General features: G+C 50.7%; 1 protein-coding gene across 3 annotated transcripts in view; it reads left to right on the forward strand.

Annotated features, from left to right (window-relative positions):
• Tet3 (tet methylcytosine dioxygenase 3) overlaps window positions 1-14,594 on the forward strand; it is a 100,959-nt gene extending 86,365 nt beyond the window's left edge. For all 3 annotated transcript variants that reach the window (XM_057767677.1, XM_057767685.1, XM_057767694.1), the window contains 4 exons: window positions 2,538-2,627; window positions 3,013-3,150; window positions 5,844-6,180; window positions 6,755-14,594. In XM_057767677.1, coding sequence (XP_057623660.1) covers window positions 2,538-2,627; window positions 3,013-3,150; window positions 5,844-6,180; window positions 6,755-8,532 — 2,343 coding nt within the window. In that variant the 3' untranslated portion in view covers window positions 8,533-14,594. The remainder of the gene's footprint in view (window positions 1-2,537; window positions 2,628-3,012; window positions 3,151-5,843; window positions 6,181-6,754) is intronic.
• Window positions 14,595-18,921: the final 4,327 nt, after the last annotated feature.

Raw genomic sequence — 18,921 nt, forward strand, 5'->3', positions numbered from 1 at the left:
TTCTCAGCAGCCTTACCTGCTGGGAAAGTTTGTTTTCAGGTCATATGAAAACAGGACTTCCAGCTATGGCTCCTCAGATTCTTGCCATTTAGCAGCAGCTTTGAAGAATACTTCTGACAAAAATGCAGATCTTTCATCTGAATGTGATCTGGCCATTTCTTCGTGGGACATTTTTGGGATGTAGGGATTATAGGAGGAAGGAGGACCTTCCTCTTTGTGGATGACTCTGACTCATTATTGGGCTTGGTGAGGTATCCCATCCTCCACTGGGCTGAGCAGACATTTTTGGCATCATACAGACTTCTAGACCCTTATTTGTTATTTTGTCTTCTTTTTTTTTCCCCCGGAGCTGAGAACCTAACCCAGGGCCTTGCGTTTTCTAGGCAAGAACTCTACCACTGAGCTAAATCAACCCCCAGCCCCATATCTAGGCCCTTCTTGTTTCTGTGCTAGGGGCCTATCCTGGTGCACTGGATGGTAGCCCACATATACAGTCTCAGTTATAATGAGGACCTCTCTATGACTTCTCACCCTGTTCACTTATCCCCATCACAACAGAACAAGGGCCTCTGGGTCTTTACTGCAGCTTCCACCAAGGGCAGAAGATGACTGAGTGTCAGCTGAGGCCATCTCTCCACTGCCTTATTTTCTGTGCTCCATGCTGCCGTGGCCATAGCAAGAGGTGGTCTCAGAAGGAGCACACTGTCTTTTCACCTCTGCTCCCCTCCCTTCCACTTGTGCTCCTGTGGGAGGAGTCAGGGCACTGGCCCCTCTGTTAGAGTACAGGCAGGCATCCTATGCCAGTCTTGGACTTCCAGAGCTTGAAGATCCTAGTGCCAGAAGGACCTCCCACTCCCCTGAGGACAGGGGCACCCACTGGGCACCTCTTCTGTGCTTCATAGCCCATGTACACATCTTCCTGGCTTTGTTCTTTATATGTAAAATGAACCACTTTGAGGGATTAGAGAGGCGGTTAAGAGAGTGCCATGCAGATACTCTTCCAAATGTCCTGAATCCGTGTCTGAACTCCAACTCCAGGGGACAAAACACCTTCTTCTGGTTTCTGCAAGCGCCTACATACCCATGCCATAAACACACACACATATAAATCTTTTTTTTCCAAATTCAGAACCTTTTCCCCAAAAACGTTTGTTTGTTTGTTTTGGTTTTTTTGTTTGTTAGTTTGTTTTGTTTTTTGAGACAGGGTTTCTCTGTAGCTTTGGAGCCTGTCCTGGAACTAGCTCTTGTAGACCAGGCTGGCCTCGACTCGAATTCACAGAGATCCTCCTGCCTCTGCCTCTCAATTAAAGGTGTACGCCACCACTGCCTTGCCCTCCCCCAAAACTTTTAGATAATTTTGTAAAATTAAAATAGACTCTAATTTGATAGCTCTTGGTAAGCTAAGACCCCCTTCTTCTGAAGGGGCAAATGTGGCTGCTTCAGTAGATTAAAGAGCTCCAGGGCCTATGACTTGTCAGGAATAAAAAGATAATGGCTTAGTTTCTCCACAGATCATCCCCAGTCAGTCATCACCATGCCCTGAGCACTTGTGTACTGGGTTCGCACACATCCCAGTTATCCCAGGACCACCCGTTTGCCCTGGCAGTGTTACTTGGCTTCACAGACAGGAGAGTGACTTGTTCAGACCCACGTGTGGTTCATGGTGAAGGAGGTGGGGTTCCTCCCCAGGCCAGTGCTTCCCCAGCTCGTGAGCCTCACCTTGACGCGATGTTCCTTTGGCCTCGCTGTGCTGGTGGCAGCATCCGGACAGCAGCCAGAGCCGGCCATGCAGTACCACATTGGTTGCACTGACTGACGACAGAGCCCTGCTGTCAGCTACTCTGCTGTGTGCTTGCCTGCGCTTCCTTCATACGTGCTCCATGTTCATGCTCGTGGCCTCGCTTCCCTGCGAGCCCCGATGGCTAAAGGCCAGAGAGGCGACAGAGATGCCAGCTGCTTCACATAAGAGAGCGATCACTACTTGGTACAAGCAGTCGTCCTGTGGACCTTCTTTGATACTGCAGACATTTTTCTGTCTAGTACAGGAACCACCTGGAGCCACTGAGGGACCCAGGTCATCACTAACTTGCATTTCAGAAGACTGTAGCAGCCAGATCTTTGGATTTGTTTGTCTGACACCTCGCTGGTGACAGGCTGTGTGTGGGCCAGGCCAGCTGTGCGTCCCTAGCATAGTCCTGTCATTTCCCCTTCCCTTCCCTCTGAGATGGGGACAAGCATCCACCCTGTAACCCGCAGGATTCAGCTCCGAGAGCAAGGGCCTGTGTCTTGTGTCAGGCTCATTGAGCTGCATGTGACTGACAGTAGCAGGGCCGTAAGCGTGACTGCACCTTCCCACAGTGAACCTCGGTATCCGCAGCTTTAAAATGGACGCAGCAGAGACATACTCTGAATCTCTGCGGGCTCTTGGCTTCCTGCCTGCCCGGTACTGCCCAGCAGTGATTCTGGTGGTGCTCATTCCTGGCAGGAAGTTTGCCAGGTAGGGCAGCCTTGAATGAACCTACCTGTTCTCTCTGCAGGAGGAAGTGCTCCGGAACAGCTTCCAGGACTTGGCCACTGAAGTTGCTCCCCTGTACAAGCGGCTTGCCCCCCAGGCCTATCAGAATCAGGTACCGGAGCCTGGACCTTTGTCACATACTCAGGTTCCCTGAAGCTGGAAAGCGGGAGAGCTCAGCCTAGCGGTCTCCTAGAGCCATTGTGTGCTTCGTATGATGCCTTGTTTATACAGCCTGCACTAGCTCCCCATCCCCCTCCCTGGTCCTCCCCTGGCACCTCTGGCCTGGCTTCCTCGGCAGAGGTTTGAGTTCCTCTCCACCTAGGCAAGCACACTTGAGCTAACCTAGGAGAGAGTGATTCCTTCAGGTTCTGGGCGTCTGAACTGGAAAAGCTTCCTCTCATGGCCCAGAATCGCAAGGCAGCTGTGAACCTTAACCTGCTTTTCTCTAAGACCTAGATCCCAGGTACAGCATCACACTGTTCTTGGCCTTCACACAGGTGACCAATGAGGAAGTGGCAATCGACTGCCGTCTGGGGCTGAAGGAAGGGCGACCCTTCTCAGGGGTCACAGCCTGCATGGACTTCTGTGCCCACGCCCACAAGGACCAACATAACCTCTACAATGGGTGCACAGTGGTAAGGAAGCCTGGGTCCAGTGGAGGAAGCCAGCTATGGGTTTGCTCGTTATAGGGAAGGACGTAGAACTGGATTCTCAGAGTCCTGGCTAGCGTTGGCTAGATGGCTTGCTCCTGCCCCTCCTTGGAGAAAACCCTCGCAACAGTAGGTGGACCGGTGACAGGAGCCGTGTGAGGAACCAGAGCATTTATTCAGAGATGAGGTTTGCGGATGAGACACGGAAGAGTCTTCCTTGCGATGCCTGGTTGTATGTAGAGCAGGCAGGAGAGAGAGAACTTAGAGAGTGGGAGTGCTGGAGAAGAGGGGCGGTCAAGACACCTGACCTCCCAGCTCCTGTGATCTTTACTACTTAAAGATTAACTACTAGTCTCAAACTTTCTGAAAGTTTTCATGTCTTAAAATTTGTACATGTGCGGGCGGTGGTGGTGCACGCCTTTAATCCCAGCACTTGGGAGGCAGAGGCAGGCGGATCTCTGTGAGTTCGAGGCCAGCCTGGTCTACAAGAGCTAGTTCCAGGACAGGCTCCAAAAACCACAGAGAAACCCTGTCTCGAAAAACCAAAAAAAAAAAAAAAAAATCAAAATTTGTACATGTGCATGCAAGTGGGTCTGTGCATGCGGGCAGCTGGGCATGCATATGCATGAGTGCATGGAGGTCAGAGGTCAGCCTCCTGTCTTCCTCAGAAGCTGTCTGCCTTTGGGTTATAGTCTTATTCTTAAGTCAGAGTCTCTTGGTACTTGGAGCTGGGCAGTTAGGCTGGTGGCCAGTAAGATGAGATCCACTTATGCTTGGATTTTTAATGTGGGTCCTGAGGATCCAAACCCAGCTCTTCCAGTTTGCACAGCAATAGCATTATGTACTGAGCCCCATCCCCTCATAAAAACTTGCAGAGTTGGACTTGGAGAAGTGGCTCAGCTGCTAAGAGAACTTGCTACCCTTTCAGATACCCCCAATTTGTTTCTCAGCAACCTGTAACTCCAGCGCCAGGGAGTCTGATGCCCTCTTCTGGCTTTTGTGACGCCTGTGGCATATATTCACATGGGCACAGACACGCTTATAAATAAAAAATAATAATAATTTAAAAGAAAACCAAGTTGCTGGATCGTGGTGGAGCACACCCTTAATCCCAGCACATGGGAGGTAGTGGCAGGCGGATCTCTGTGAGTTCGAGGCCAGCCTGGTCTACAGAGCTAGTTCTAGGACAGCCAGGACTACACACAGAGAAACCCTGTCTCAAAAAACCAAACAAAGAGACAGAAAACTTGCTGAAATCTTGTAAAGATAGCCACAGTCAGCATTTGGTGGCCATCCCTTCAGACACTGTATGTGACCACGGCCACGTACACGGGGCCACAGCATGTCTGCCTGCTGTCCCAGGGCGTGCTTTTCATAACTAGTGCTATTAAATGTGTTGATGCCTCATGTGTAGCTCTAATGCCCGCCATTTAACGAGTTCCCCCACCGATGGCCACTTGGTGATTGATTGCACACAGTTCCCACCCATGTGCCATGAGGAGGCCCTGCAGCTCTGTGCTGGAGGCCCGGTGTACAGTGACAGTCACAAGTTTTAGTACTTGCTCTGCGACACCGAATCCTGTCGGTCTCTAGTATCCATCTGCTTCAGTGAGGTGTGCCTCTTACACACTTAGACACTGAAGAGGCGGAAAGTCTTGCCCGCTTTCTCTTGCCCCTTTTAGTCTCATCTTTGAGGGTACCCCATCTATGTCCTTTGATCATGATTGTGGTTGTGACAATCGTAAGGTTTCTTAGGTGTGTTAGGGATAGAGGCGGCTCCCGCAGTGCCTCCCTTCTGTTGTATTTGACTTTTGCTCTGTTGTTTATCGCATGGGGTATTAGAGTAGGGGGAAGGCACAAGACTGAGGGCCAGTTGCAGCTGGAATATAGGCAGAAGTCGGGTCCCTAGAAGGCAGTCTGAAGACTGACTTGTGCCCTGGGAAGAACCAAGCTGGGGAGAGTGACACCCAAGTGGGACCTGAGCAGTCATGGAGTCAGCACGGTGACAGTCTAAAGCTTCTGTTCGGCGCTTCTGTTTGGCACATAAAAGAACACAGTGAAAACAGAAAGAGCAGTACCAAGTGGACAGCTCATCATCTTTGACTAAACAGAGCTAGTCCTAGAACAGCAGTGCTGTGTGTGTGTGTGTGTGTGTGTGTGTGTGTGTGTGTGTGTGTGTGTGTGTGTAAGCATGTGTAGTTGGGCATACATGCCACAGAGCAGGTATGGGCCCTGTCCTCAAGGGGTATCACCTCCCAGGTGTTGGGATGAAAGGCGTGTGCTACCACATCCGGCTTACAGTTATTTTTTTCTGAGGTCATTTTTAATAAAAAGAAAGGTTACCTTAGAAGCAAAGGAGCTGAGCGTTCAGGATTCAGGGAGAAGGTTTTGCCCATTAGTGTGCCACAGTACCACAATAGTGGACTACGGGCAGAGCAGGTGCCCTCGTCCCAGGTGAGGGTATACCACACTGGGGTATAAGAGGTAATGTGTAACTGAGCCTCTGAAAGCTGCCCCCCAGGCTCTGTGTTGTTAGTTTTTAGAACCTTGGTGGTCAGGAGAATGCAATGGGACAAGGTGGATGGCTGGTGGTAGGACTTTGTGGAGGTCACATGGATGTAAGCCCAGACCCCTCTCTCCAAACATGGACTCCAGTTCCATCTCTTCCTGTGGGGCAGGTCTGCACCCTGACCAAGGAAGACAATCGCTGTGTGGGCCAGGTCCCCGAGGATGAGCAACTGCATGTACTACCCCTCTACAAGATGGCCAGCACGGATGAGTTTGGTAGTGAGGAGAACCAGAATGCAAAGGTGAGCAGCGGGGCCATCCAGGTGCTCACCGCATTCCCTAGAGAGGTCCGGCGTCTGCCTGAGCCTGCCAAGTCTTGCCGCCAGCGGCAGCTAGAAGCCAGGAAGGCAGCAGCCGAGAAGAAAAAACTGCAGAAGGAGAAGCTGAGCACACCAGAGAAGATCAAGCAGGAGGCTCTGGAGTTGGCTGGCGTCACCACTGACCCAGGTAAGCAAGGGGGTACTATAGCACAGGTGTGGGCCCTGTCCTCAAGGGGTATCACCTCCCCCTCACGTCACACTGGCCACTTAGGAGGGGAGGTCCTGAGGCGTTTCACTCTGTCCATCAGAAAGGAGTCTCATGAAGCACCAGGCACAGCGTTTGGCTTCTCCAGTGTGTGTAAGGAGAAGGCCGTTATTTCAGAGTCCATGATAGGAAATGGCTGTGAGTGTCTGAGCTCCCACTCCTCCCTGACAGGAGTCCTCGCTGTGACCCTAAGCCCACACTTGGGAAAGTGAGCTTCAGTTGAAGCTAAGGCATTTTCTGGGGTCAGACAGAGTGATGGCAGAGAGGACATGGCCTCTCCACAAGCTATCTCTCTTCACCTTGAAGTTTTTTGGGGGATTCCCAGGGAGCAAGTCCCAGCTGGGCTTGAACTCACCTCAGCACCTCATCCATCCTGGCTCTGCAGAGAGAACAGCTCTCAGGCAAGGAAGGTGGTTCTAGCCCTGTCCATTGCACCTAGACCTTGCCAGGCTGTGGTGTCTGCCCCCATTTCTACCTTGCCTTCTGCCTTCCCCAGGCATGTCTCTGAAAGGCGGATTATCACAGCAAAGCCTGAAGCCCTCCATCAAAGTGGAGCCTCAAAACCACTTCAGCTCCTTCAAGTACAGTGGCAATGCAGTGGTGGAGAGCTACTCGGTGCTAGGCAGCTGCCGGCCCTCCGACCCCTACAGCATGAGCAGTGTGTATTCCTATCACTCTCGCTATGCACAGCCGGGCCTGGCCTCCGTCAACGGCTTCCACTCCAAGTATACACTTCCCTCCTTTGGCTACTATGGCTTTCCATCTAGCAACCCTGTCTTCCCCTCCCAGTTCCTAGGCCCCAGTACCTGGGGACATGGGGGCAGTGGGAGCAGTTTTGAGAAGAAGCCAGACCTCCACGCTCTACACAACAGCCTGAACCCGGCCTACGGTGGTGCTGAGTTTGCCGAGCTGCCTGGCCAGGCTGTTTCCACAGATACCCACCACCCCACCCCTCACCACCAGCAGCCTGCTTACCCAGGCCCCAAGGAATATCTGCTACCCAAGGTCCCCCAGCTCCACCCAGCATCCAGGGATCCCTCTCCCTTTGCTCAGAGCTCCAGTTGCTACAACAGATCCATCAAGCAAGAGCCAGTAGACCCTCTGACCCAGGCTGAGTCTGTGCCCAGAGACTCTGGTAAGATGGGCAGAACACCCTTGCCCGAGGCATCTCAGAATGGGGGACCCAGTCATCTGTGGGGACAGTACTCAGGAGGCCCAAGCATGTCCCCCAAGAGGACTAACAGTGTGGGAGGCAACTGGGGAGTGTTCCCTTCTGGGGAAAGCCCCGCCATTGTTCCAGACAAGCTCAATTCTTTTGGGGCCAGCTGTCTGCCCCCTTCACACTTCCCAGACAGCCAGTGGGGACTGTTCACTGGCGAAGGCCAGCAGTCGGCCCATCCTGGAGAACGGCTTCGAGGCAAACCCTGGAGCCCCTGCAAGTTTGGGAACAGCACTTCGGCCTTGACTGGTTCCAGCCTGACTGAGAAGCCGTGGGGGGTTGGAGCAGGGGATTTCAGCTCTGCCCTGAAAGGTGGTCCTGGGTTCCAAGACAAGATGTGGAGTCCTGTGAAAGTCGAGGAGGGAAGGATCCCCACACCCGGGGCCAGCCAGCTGGACAAAGCCTGGCAGGCCTTTGGCATGCCCTTGGGCGCCAGTGAGAAGCTATTTGGGGCCCTGAAGTCGGAGGAGAAGCTATGGGATCCATTCAGCCTGGAGGAGGGGACAGCTGAAGAGCCCCCAAGCAAGGGGGTAAAGGAAGAGAAGAGTGGGCCAGGAGTGGAAGAGGAAGAGGAGGAGCTGTGGTCAGACAGTGAACACAACTTCCTGGATGAGAACATTGGCGGAGTGGCTGTGGCCCCTGCCCACTGCTCCATCCTCATCGAGTGTGCCCGGCGAGAGCTTCATGCCACCACACCACTCAAGAAACCCAACCGCTGCCACCCCACCCGCATCTCGCTGGTCTTCTACCAGCACAAGAACCTCAACCAGCCCAACCACGGGCTGGCGCTCTGGGAGGCCAAGATGAAGCAGCTGGCCGAGCGGGCAAGGCAGCGGCAAGAGGAGGCTGCGCGCCTCGGCCTGGGCCAGCAGGAGGCCAAGCTCTATGGGAAGAAGCGCAAATGGGGGGGTGCTATGGTGGCTGAGCCCCAGCACAAAGAAAAGAAGGGGGCTGTCCCCACCCGGCAGGCGCTGGCCATGCCCACAGACTCAGCGGTCACCGTGTCCTCTTACGCCTACACAAAGGTCACTGGCCCCTACAGCCGCTGGATCTAGGTGCCAGGAGCCAGCGTACCTCAGCGTCGGGCCCGGCCCGAGCTGCCTCTGTGGTGCTTTTGCCCTCATGCCCGGGGGCGGGTTGGGGGTGCAGAAGTCTCTCTATATCTACATATATGGATATGCCTATCATATATATGTATTTATGGTCCAAACCTCAGAACTGACCCGCCCCTCCCTCCCCTACTTCCCCAGCACTTTGAAGAAGAAACTACGGCTGTCGGGTGATTTTTTTTTTCATGATCTTAATATTTATATCTCCACATTGTTTTTATTTTTCCCCTTGTTTTGAGGGGCTTTTAATTTCTCTTTGTTTTTAAAACTTTATCCTTGTATATCACAATAATGGAAAGAAAGTTTATAGTGTCCTTTCACAAAGGAGCGTAGTTTTAAATTCCATTTAAAATGTATATTTATTGGGTTTTTTTTTTTTTTTTAAAGCGACAATAGTAATGGTTACAGATGGGCAGGAAAGGCCATCAGTGCTTCCTGCCGGGCGAGCCCAGTCTCCTGGGAGCTGCAGGTTCTCCCAGCTATCTGCCCCCCACAAACCAAGGTTAGCATGTAGCCCTGGTCTATCCCTCCTTCCCACAGGCCGGGGAGCCTTTGGGACCACCCCGTTCCCCTCTGTGGAATGGGAGAAGCTGTAGACATCTGGGGGCCCGGCCTGGAGATGCTGGTGTTTGATGTCCCCAGAAACCAGGTTGGAAGTAGACAGCTTCAAGCTTGCTAGTCTCCACACTGAATCCTCTCTGTCCGTTATTTATCAAGTCATATGATGTCCTGGTTCGCTAGGCAGCACCTCACGCTGGAGCAGGAGTCGGGAGGCTCCTAGGAGCCCTTCCCATCTCATTGGTAAAGCCAGTGAGTACCGGGCTGAAGGAGGCTTAGTGGCAGTTTCTTTACAAAATCGCCCCAAAGTTTGTCAATACTGAAAAAGGGCTACTGTATCTTTGAAAACAAGAAGTTGAACCCAAGCTGTGAAGAGCCAGCGTGCTGTATGGTGCTGTATGGCGCTGTGTGGTGCTGTGCAGTGTCGTGCGGTGCTGTATGGTGCGGTGCTGTGTGGTGCTGTATGGTGCTGTGTGGTGCGGTGCTGTACGGTGCTGTACGGTGCTGTATGGTGCAGTGCTGTATGGTGCTGGAGCCTGGTGCTGTACGGTGCTGTGCAGTGCTGTGTGGTGCTGTACAGTGCTGTGTGGTGCAGTGCTGTATGGTGCTGGAGCCTGGTGCTGTGCAGTGCTGTGTGGTGCTGTGTGGTGCTGTACAGTGCTGTGTGGTGCAGTGCTGTATGGTGTGGTGCTGTGCGGTGCTGTACAGTGCTGTATGGTGCGGTGCTGTGCAGTGCTGTGCGGTGCTGTGTGGTGCTGTACAGTGTGGTGCGGTGCCATGTAGTGCTGTACAGTGTGGTGCGGTGCTGTGTGGTGCTGTGCGGTGCCGTGTGGTGCTGAGCCTGGTGCTGTAGTATTGTGCTGGGACTTTTCTGACTCTCAGGGCAGGTGGCATCCTGCCAGAGCTCAGCAAGCCAGTGTGATGGCAGGTCACTCATCGTCCTTATTCCTGGATCTTCACATGGGACAATGGTGCAGTCCTCCCAGCCCTCGCAGGGCATGGCCTACACTTCATTTAAAGTGCAAGGGTCAGGCGTTTTCAACAGGTTGCTAATGCTTTCCTCCTCTGAGGAGGCCAGTTCTCCATTGGATCTTTCTCTCTTCCCTCCTCTTCCACCTCCCATGTAACACACCCATTCTAAAATCCTGGTGCATTCATTTGATCTTTGAAATGAGAGTGTTGGTGCTTTAATTTCTGTGATGTTGTCGAGAGAGGTTGGGCCTGACAGGCGGAAGCGGCGCCGGTCTACAGCGAGTCAGAATTTATGGTGTGTTCATTTTCCGATGCTGTTAGCCATGTTACCCAGCTGCTCGTGTGGACGTGTGTGGTGAGCGGGGGGCTTCATCAGGACACACACAGAGTAGTGACCAATCCGTGAGACAGCATTTATCAAGTACTTCTTCTAGCCAGGTGTGGTCTTCATAGACGGAGCGTAGCAGTCCCACGACAATGCTGAAGGCAAGTCCGAGTCCCCTAGCTTCGCGGTGCCTTGTGCCAGAGCTGAGAGCCGAGCGGCTGGGTGTTGACGGTAGCCCTTCGGAAGCACTGGCAGAGAGTGCTAAAAGGTGTCCTGAGCATTTTTGTGGTCTGGTTTTAACTGTAAATAGTGAAAGATTTTTTTAAGCACTTTTGCCTAGATTTAAACAGCAACTTGAAAAGAATAAAAAGTACATTTTAACATGGAATTGTGGGAGAAACTGTAAATAGCAGCTGTGTATTTAACGTGCTTTGTCAATCCACCTTTACCATATTCTGTAAAGTTGCAATTATTTTACAGGACAGAAAAATGAAATATTATTGCTTTTGAAATAAATACCCAAGAGCTTATCAGGATTTAGAATTATTCAGAATTCAGATTTATAGGAAAGCCTCTGACCTTCTGTTTGACAAGCTAAAGAAGTCAGAGTCTCTAAGGCGCATGCTAATTTTCTAGTTTTGAGGGAAGTTGGGTCCTTTAAATGCTATTTTGCTTAAATCGCATCAGTGCTTTTACGCAGGTCTCATCTGACTCCGTGCTTAGGTAGATGCGGGGGTGCCTTGAAAAACTTCATTTTAAATAATCTTAAATATGATATTTTACAAAGCATTTGGAGAATGTGACCGTGTATACGGCCCGTGGAAGCCCCAGGTTGGCTGTTGGCTTGCAAGGTCCCAAGTGTGGTCCAGGTGATTCTGATGTCGGCAGTGTGTGAATCTCTCTGACGTGTATTCAGTATGCTCCAACCCTCCTCACCCTTTGGTAGCAAAGCCATTAGATGAATGGAGAAACCAGTACAAGCTAAAAAGCATGTGACATCCACCCCCCAAGCCTGCACAGCCTTGTCATAAGGTCTAGGCCAGGACACAGGCTGCTGTGAGGTGAGGCAAAGGCGTTCTGTGTCGGCCTTTCGGGTCATGGCGAGCGCTGTTTCAGGGCTCGGTGCTGTGGCTGTGCTTGAGCCCATGCTGACTTTCACACACTACATGTATAACCTACCTCAAATCTGTCGTTGAAATGAGCATGCTTTAGACGTGTATTTAAGACGTAACTATGCACAGTTCTATATCCCCCACCCCTTGCTGCTGAAGGCTTCTTAAAGAGAAAAATCAAAATTTTTATTTTTTACTGGCACTATCATTTTTTAAGTCCTGAAGATGATTGACAAGACATTTTTATCATGAGAAGAAAAAAATAAAGCCATTGCAACTCAAGAACCTGACAGCGTGAGCGAGTTTTAAGAGTACCATTATAGCAAGGGAGATGATGGCATTGAAGTCCGCTCCCAGTGTGCCCGTCCATGGCCACAGTCCACATGCAGCGTTTGGTGTCCCCTCCCCCTTTGTTTTGTTTTGCTTTGTTCTGTTCTCCCTGACTGCTGTGTGCGAGAGGACTTGGGAAGTTCTATCCCAAGAGATTTTCCTTTGTAATAAAAATCGCTTTGCAGCAGGTTCTCACAGAATAACTGGTGCTCGCTGGAGAAGCCACCTGTCAGTAGCTCCGCTGAGGGTGGCGCACGGATTGGAGGGTTCAGTTTGGGGTCTGGATTTTAGCAGAGCCTACGCACCTGACCCCCAGCCCTCCCTGTGCTGCTTTGTCTCTTCACTGAGGTGGCCCTGGTGCATGGGAAGGGCTTCTGCCTTCTCTGGGCCTCCTGCTCTTGGGGAAACAGCGGTTTGCAGGGCTAGGGATTTGGGTGCTAGATGGAAGAACAGGAGTAGCAGCGCTCTGTGGCTTCATAGCTATGGCAGTGGATGTGTGAGGGCGGTTGACAGTAGCTGAACACCCGTGTCACAGAGCGAGGAGTTCCTGACTGCCTCGAGGTGTCAAAGCAAGGCCGAGCTGGTGGAACACTGACATACCCTGATGTGCCTCAACCAATCTCCTTCCTTTTGTTACTGAAGTGTGTTTTCTGGAATTGGAAGCATTTTTATGAATTGAAATAGTCTAATAAATGGTGCTATGGTGTTTCAATGTGACTGTCCCTGATCCTGTCTCCCTGAGGTGCTATCAACGTTTGAAACCACAACCAACCAAAAACAAGGTGGGCTCCGTCTCTTGGCTTTTCTTTCCTTCTCTTTGGGTGCTGTCTTTGTAGACCTCTGTTTATTGCGCTGTGTCTGCTCGGAGCAGTGTTCTGGCTTTGTTGGTTTTGCTTGTTTTTGCTTTTTTTTGTTTTTGTTTTGGTTTTTTGTTGTTGTTTCCCTTGGTGGCCAAAGCTAGGCACACAGAGAAAGGAGCTTGCTCCTCCTAAGGACGGCGGTGGCCTGCCTGCCTGGGTGGGCTCTATGGGTTTGTGCTATCTTCTCAGGCCATGTTAGAAAGGGGGTGGTGGCTTTTAGGAAGGAGAGTCAGGGCCCTGCCTCTTCTGGTATGGCAGGTATTCTCCTGTGGCCCAGGGTGCTAACCCCAGAGGGGCCAGGCTGAGGTCCAGGGGGAATGCCTTCACCTGGCCCCAGTGGGGACAGGATGGGCAAGCCTTTGGTTCTCGCCACTCCCTGATAGCTCCTGGTGCTGAGACTAAAGGCAGGTGCTTTTATTGTCCCTTGATGCCACCACGGCTGCTTTTAGTTGGTGCTAAACTTCTCCTGTGTCCATATAAGCTGATGTAAATTTTAAGAACTCGACAGGAAGCTCCATTTTTATATCATTCACTGTCACAATTTTTTTTAAAATACCTCAAAAACAGGACATTGTGACAGCTTAGATTCCATGAGGGTATATGACACCCGAAGGTTGTCCATTAAATGACTTCCTTGACCTTGACACAGCTGAGATCACTCTCTCTGCTCATTCTTCAGCAGTTAAATGGCAGAGTGCCCAAGGGAAGGAGTGTGGTTGGATTGTTTTCATACTTTAGTTTTGCTTTTGAATAAAATGTGAATCTATTTTGCCCATCTCATCGCGCTTTCTGTCACGGTTGCTGTCATTTGAAAACTCCCACACCTGGTTTTATCTGCTGTCCCTACCAGGCAAGCTTCACCACATACCCTGGACCAAAATAACACATTGGCAGTGCATAACCCAACCCAGGCTCGCAGCTCCACTTGCGCCCGTCTTCACCGAAGCACTGCCTTCCTGGCAGCGCTGCCCGAGAGGGCAAAGCAATAGGCTTCTCACCTGAGCAGAGGGAAGCGGCATAGAAGCCGGGCTCTGGACTGTGTGCCTAAGGATCAGTGAGCTGTTTGGCCTGCTCCTCGTTTGCTTCTGTTCTGATATCAGGGATGCTTTCTGTAGGGTGTCGTTCATGCTCTCCTCGCTCTGACTGCCCATCATTCAGGGGGAACCCTCACTCTTCATATGGGGACTTCAGATACTAATTGGCTCATCTGGACATCCCAAATTTTCTTGATTCCGATGCAGGTTTGTTTGTTTGTTTGTTTTCTTTTGAGGGGGGAAGACAGACAGGAGTGGTGTCATTTCTTTTCTTGTGTTTAAAGAAGCAAGGACCGGCTATCTCAGCATTCTAATGCTTTAGACTTGATCTAGAACCCTTGTAGCTTTTGGATGTGTTTTATTTCTTATCTCTTTGAATTCCTGTTTGGTTACCTGGCTTCCAATGGAGGTGAACTTAACAACCATACTTGAATATTCCGTCTTGACTTTGTAAACTGTGGCTACTTGAAATGAAGTTTATCTGGGGTTGATGGATGAATGGTAGGTTTTTGCAATGTCTCAAGGCAATAGGATGTGTATTATTAAACTGTAGATATCTTAGTACAGTAAATTTATGCTGATAATTTTATTTTGTATAATTTTTACCTTTTTGTTAATATTTTCCTTCCACTTTATTGGTTTGTCTCCTGAGCTACCGCCTTCCTTTCCCTTTCCTTCTCCCCCAGTGTTTCAGTAAATTTAATTTAGGGTGCCTAGAAATTGCAAGTATGTATCCTTTTTTGATTTGTATTTTATTATAATTTACACAAACAACTGGGTTTGTGAACTGTATTACTCCTGGCATCTTTAAAATATTGTGGGTGTTTTAATAAATTTTATATTTATTTTTTGCACTCAAATTCTGTGTGAGCTCTTTTTTTCCTCTCTCTCACTTTGAGCCAGAACTAAATTGTGACATAAAGGTACCCTGAGGTCTTGCCCTTCTGTATGTATTATAGACACCCAGATGAAGCCTGCCTCAGAGCAGTGAGGGACCTGCTCTCACCCTGCCTGGGCCTATCATCTGAGCAGATGGAGATCAGAGCTCTGGGGTGACCTTGGTCAGTTTTTCTCTGCTTTTCCTCCCTTCTAGTCAGTTTGGATTCAGCTGTCCGCACTGCCACCTTAGAGCCGCTAAGAACCGCCACACGCTGGTGGGTTCTGAAGACTGACACAGCCGAGTAGTGAGATGCAAGGCTGGGCCCAGCTTCTGCTGTCCCTGGACAGAGGGGTACCTTTGGTCCAGGCTGCAGTTCTGGCAGTGGCTGGGTTTGGGGAAAACTGAGCTGAGAGAGAAGGGTAGATGGGCAGGAAGCTCTGCCCTATGCTCCTCCGTTTCCCCTTCCTAAAATGTCTGACCAAGCAGATCTAGCAGCAGAAATCAGCCACCCAGTAAACTAGAGGTTCGATGATTTTTCCAGAGGAACCATCTAGAAATGCCCAGACACACTGTCCAAGGTTCTGTTTATATCTATGCACTATATGCCTAGTACCCTCAGAGGGCAGAAGAGAGTGTTGGATTCCCTGGGACTACAGGTGGTTGCGAGCCACCATGTGCATGCTGGGAATTAAACCCAGGTCCTCTGAGAGCAGCCAGTATCCATCTCTCCAGTGCCCCCTGCCCCAACACACCAATTTTGGTTTTGTTTTTCTGCTTCCAATTGCATTTGAAGTTCAGCTAAGTGTCTCATTTAATCCAACTTCCTGGTCTATCCTGATCTTCATTTTGTTGCCACCCCTACCTAGCCACACTGCTTGGTCAACAACTATTTTGAAAGTTGTACTGCTGGTAGGACTGGAGGGTGACGTAGCAGTTAAGAACACTTACTGTTCCTTCAGGGAACCTGAGTGTTCAGTTCTTAGCACCCTCATCAGGCAGCATCTATAACTCCGGCTCCAGAAGATCTAGTGTTCTCTTCTGGCCTCTGTGAGTATCTATGTACATGCATACACGCGCGCCCATGCACACATACACACACACACTGCAAAAGCAGCTTCTCTGATGAGGGTTTAGAGATGTTGTGGTCTATGGCTAAAGTGGTCGTTAGGAGTCATTTTAGTACTATATCTATTCAGCAGAATAACAATATTAGATTCTCTCCCCTGGGGCTTATGACCTATCTAGATCCAAGTTCTTGGTCCCATTAGCAGTGCCAGGCATGGATTCTATCTAATGGATTGGCCCTTAGAGCCAATCAGAAAATGGTTGGTTACTCCCATGATACTCTCACCACTGTTGCGCAGTGGGTAGATCTTGGCAGACTACTAGTTATTGTAGCTGGTAGGGTTCACGGCTGGGTGATTACTCTTCTCCTCCAGGACCATCCCTAGTAGACTATGAAAGCTAGCCAGTTGGGATGAAGCTTCCAGGTGAGTACAGTTTGATTTTTCCATATTATGTGATTCAGGTATGTGCTGTCTTAAGCATTAAGGTTTTATTTTTTTTTAAAAGATTTTTCTTTATTTATTACATATACAATGTTCTGCTTGCATGTATACTTGCAGGCCAGAAGAGGGCACCAGATCTCATTACAAATGGTTGTGAGTCATCATGTGGTTGCTGGTAATTGAACTCAGGACCTCTGGAAGAGCTGTCTCTCCAGCCCCTAAGCATTAAGGTTTTACCATTAAGTGCACAGGGTAACCGAGAGTATTAACAGTAGCCTATGATGCTTAGGGGCCAAGGGGACCCTGCTGGCCAACAACTTCTTAAAAAGAAAAACCCTCACATGGGCAGCATGCAGGGAATAAGAAACTGCAGAGGGCTGTCCTGAAGTGGAGTGTTCATAGCACACGTGCACACACGCATCAGGGGTCGTTGTACAAGAGGGGAAAGAGTGTAAGACCCAGAAGTGGTGGGTGGCTTCGAGGACATGGTATTTCCAGACAGCGGGCGAGCAGTTACACAGAACTCAGTGGCAGTTGTGACAGCATACACGAGACTATACAGTCTCAAGCCAGACAAAGTCCCAGCATGCACGGGGCGCTTTGGCCTCTGATAGCTGCCAGGAGAGGGGGTCCGTTTTCTTTAAAGCCATGACTGCACTCCCAAGGGCAGTGGGTGGACGGCACAAACTGCACTTGACGGGAAGGAAACACTAAGTTGAGTGGGTAGGGAAGTGAGCATGGGGCGGGCGGGTAGTGGCGCTGGGTGAGGGGAGGTGAGTGTGGAGTTCTCAAAGAATTGATAAAATCTTATTTTTAAAACTTTACTGCTGGCCCTGCAGACTGCTTAACCTTGAAGAATTGTCAGTCGCCTCACCTGAATACTCTGCAAAGATGAGAGAGACCTTCGGCATCCTGGAGGAGACCGGAAGAGGGGTTCAACCCCCAACCAGTGGTGTGCTTGTCTGCATCTCCAGAACGCCAGATAAGACGAGGGTCTTGTGCAGCTGCAGATGGTTAGTGCCTCCCACACGTTGGGCAGTTGTGCAGACACTCCCTGCCCTAGGAGTCCCCACCTCCACCTCCATGATGCCTTCATCCCCAACACACGCTCATCTCTGCCCCAGCCTCACCACTCTCCTACTTCTGGTTTGTACCATGTGGAGCAGCTCAGGGAGGTGTCTCGTGGCTCACCCCACCCCTGCAACTTCTCATCCAGATAACACGGGTTCTACTGTCTGTCCCATGACCTGCAGCTAGAGATGCCTTTGGCTTCAGCTTAGACACCATCCACTCCTCTGTGCCTTGTTTCTGCACAGAGCTATCTTCAGGCAGGCTAGGAACCTGGTCCTCGCTGACTTCTCTGAAGGACTACACTTCCCTAAAACCCTCTGGTCCTGGGGGTTCCAGGTGCCTGCAGTCTTCCTATCACCCCAAGACAATCCCTTCACAATGCAGCCTACCAGACGTATGCAGCCCACAGCGCATGGGCCACATGCACCCAGGATTGCTCTAAATGTGGTCCTAAGGCGTGGATAGAATCATGACAGGCTTTTTTTTTCCTTTTTTTTAAAAACTTTATTATATTTGGTGGGGGGAGACTGGGAGAGACGTGTGCCATGCTGCGTGTATAGAGGTTAGAGGCCCACTTCTAAGAGTGAGTTCTCTTCCTCCACATGGGCTGCGGGTATCTAGCTCAGGTCTTAGACCATCAGGACCAGCGAGGCCAACTGCGCTTGTGCCAGCTGAGCTACCTCCCGGGTCTGGCAATTGTCTGAGGACCCAGTTGCATGGTTTTCGAGCATGAACTTTAGATCACAGCGTTGTGTTGCAGCATCCAAACCTCAGACACCAATGCAGGCCTTCCCTCCAAGACCCTTGCTCAGCTGTGGCCTCAAGTGTGACTACCAGTACCAAGGCTGTACAAAACCGGATCTTGCCCTGGTCCCCTGGTGACTCTGGACTGCCGCGTGGTGCTCTGTGGCTATGTGCCAGAGCTGAAGTTACAGGTGCCGTGAAATCCAAGTCACCTTCATGTTGCCAGACTCCCCAGCCACACCCCAAGTGTCCTCAAGCTGTTCTTCCCTGGTACAGTTAGCCCACAGTAGATCCTGGAGCTGGCTACGGACGACTTCACAAACTAGCACAGGCCCTGTCACTAACAGACACCTTGCTCCGTGGGTAGGGGTGTGCTGGAAGCGGGCCACAGCAGATCCCTCCAAAGCTGGGGCCTAGACAGTTCTTCACACTCTGGTCTAAATTTGGGAAGATACATTCTTATGTGCCACACACACACAAAAGAACTCGCGTTCAGATGCTCAGAGCACCTACAGACTCAGCACGGAAGATGCCCGGCTGGTAAAAGTGCTTGTCACCAAGCCTGGTTCAGTCCCCAGGACTCAGCGGAAGGAAGAAGCAACATAGGGAAGTTTCCTCTGACCTCCAGTGTGCACTGTGGCACCATGTGTACGTGCACACACACACATGTGGCACCATGTGTACGCGCACACACACACCACATGTGACACCATGTGTACGCACACACCACATGTGGCACCATGTGTACGCACACACATGTGGCACCATGTGTACGCACACATGTGGCACCATGTGTACACGCACACACCACATGTGACACCATGTGTACGCACACACATGTGGCACCATGTGTACACACACACACGCCACATTACAATTTTCAAAAGAAAGCTATTGGCAGGTGTGGTGGCACATATGTCTTTGATCCCCTCACTCCAGAG

This window comes from Chionomys nivalis, chromosome 1, assembly GCF_950005125.1.
Source record: "Chionomys nivalis chromosome 1, mChiNiv1.1, whole genome shotgun sequence".
Taxonomy (NCBI): Eukaryota; Metazoa; Chordata; class Mammalia; order Rodentia; family Cricetidae; genus Chionomys; species Chionomys nivalis.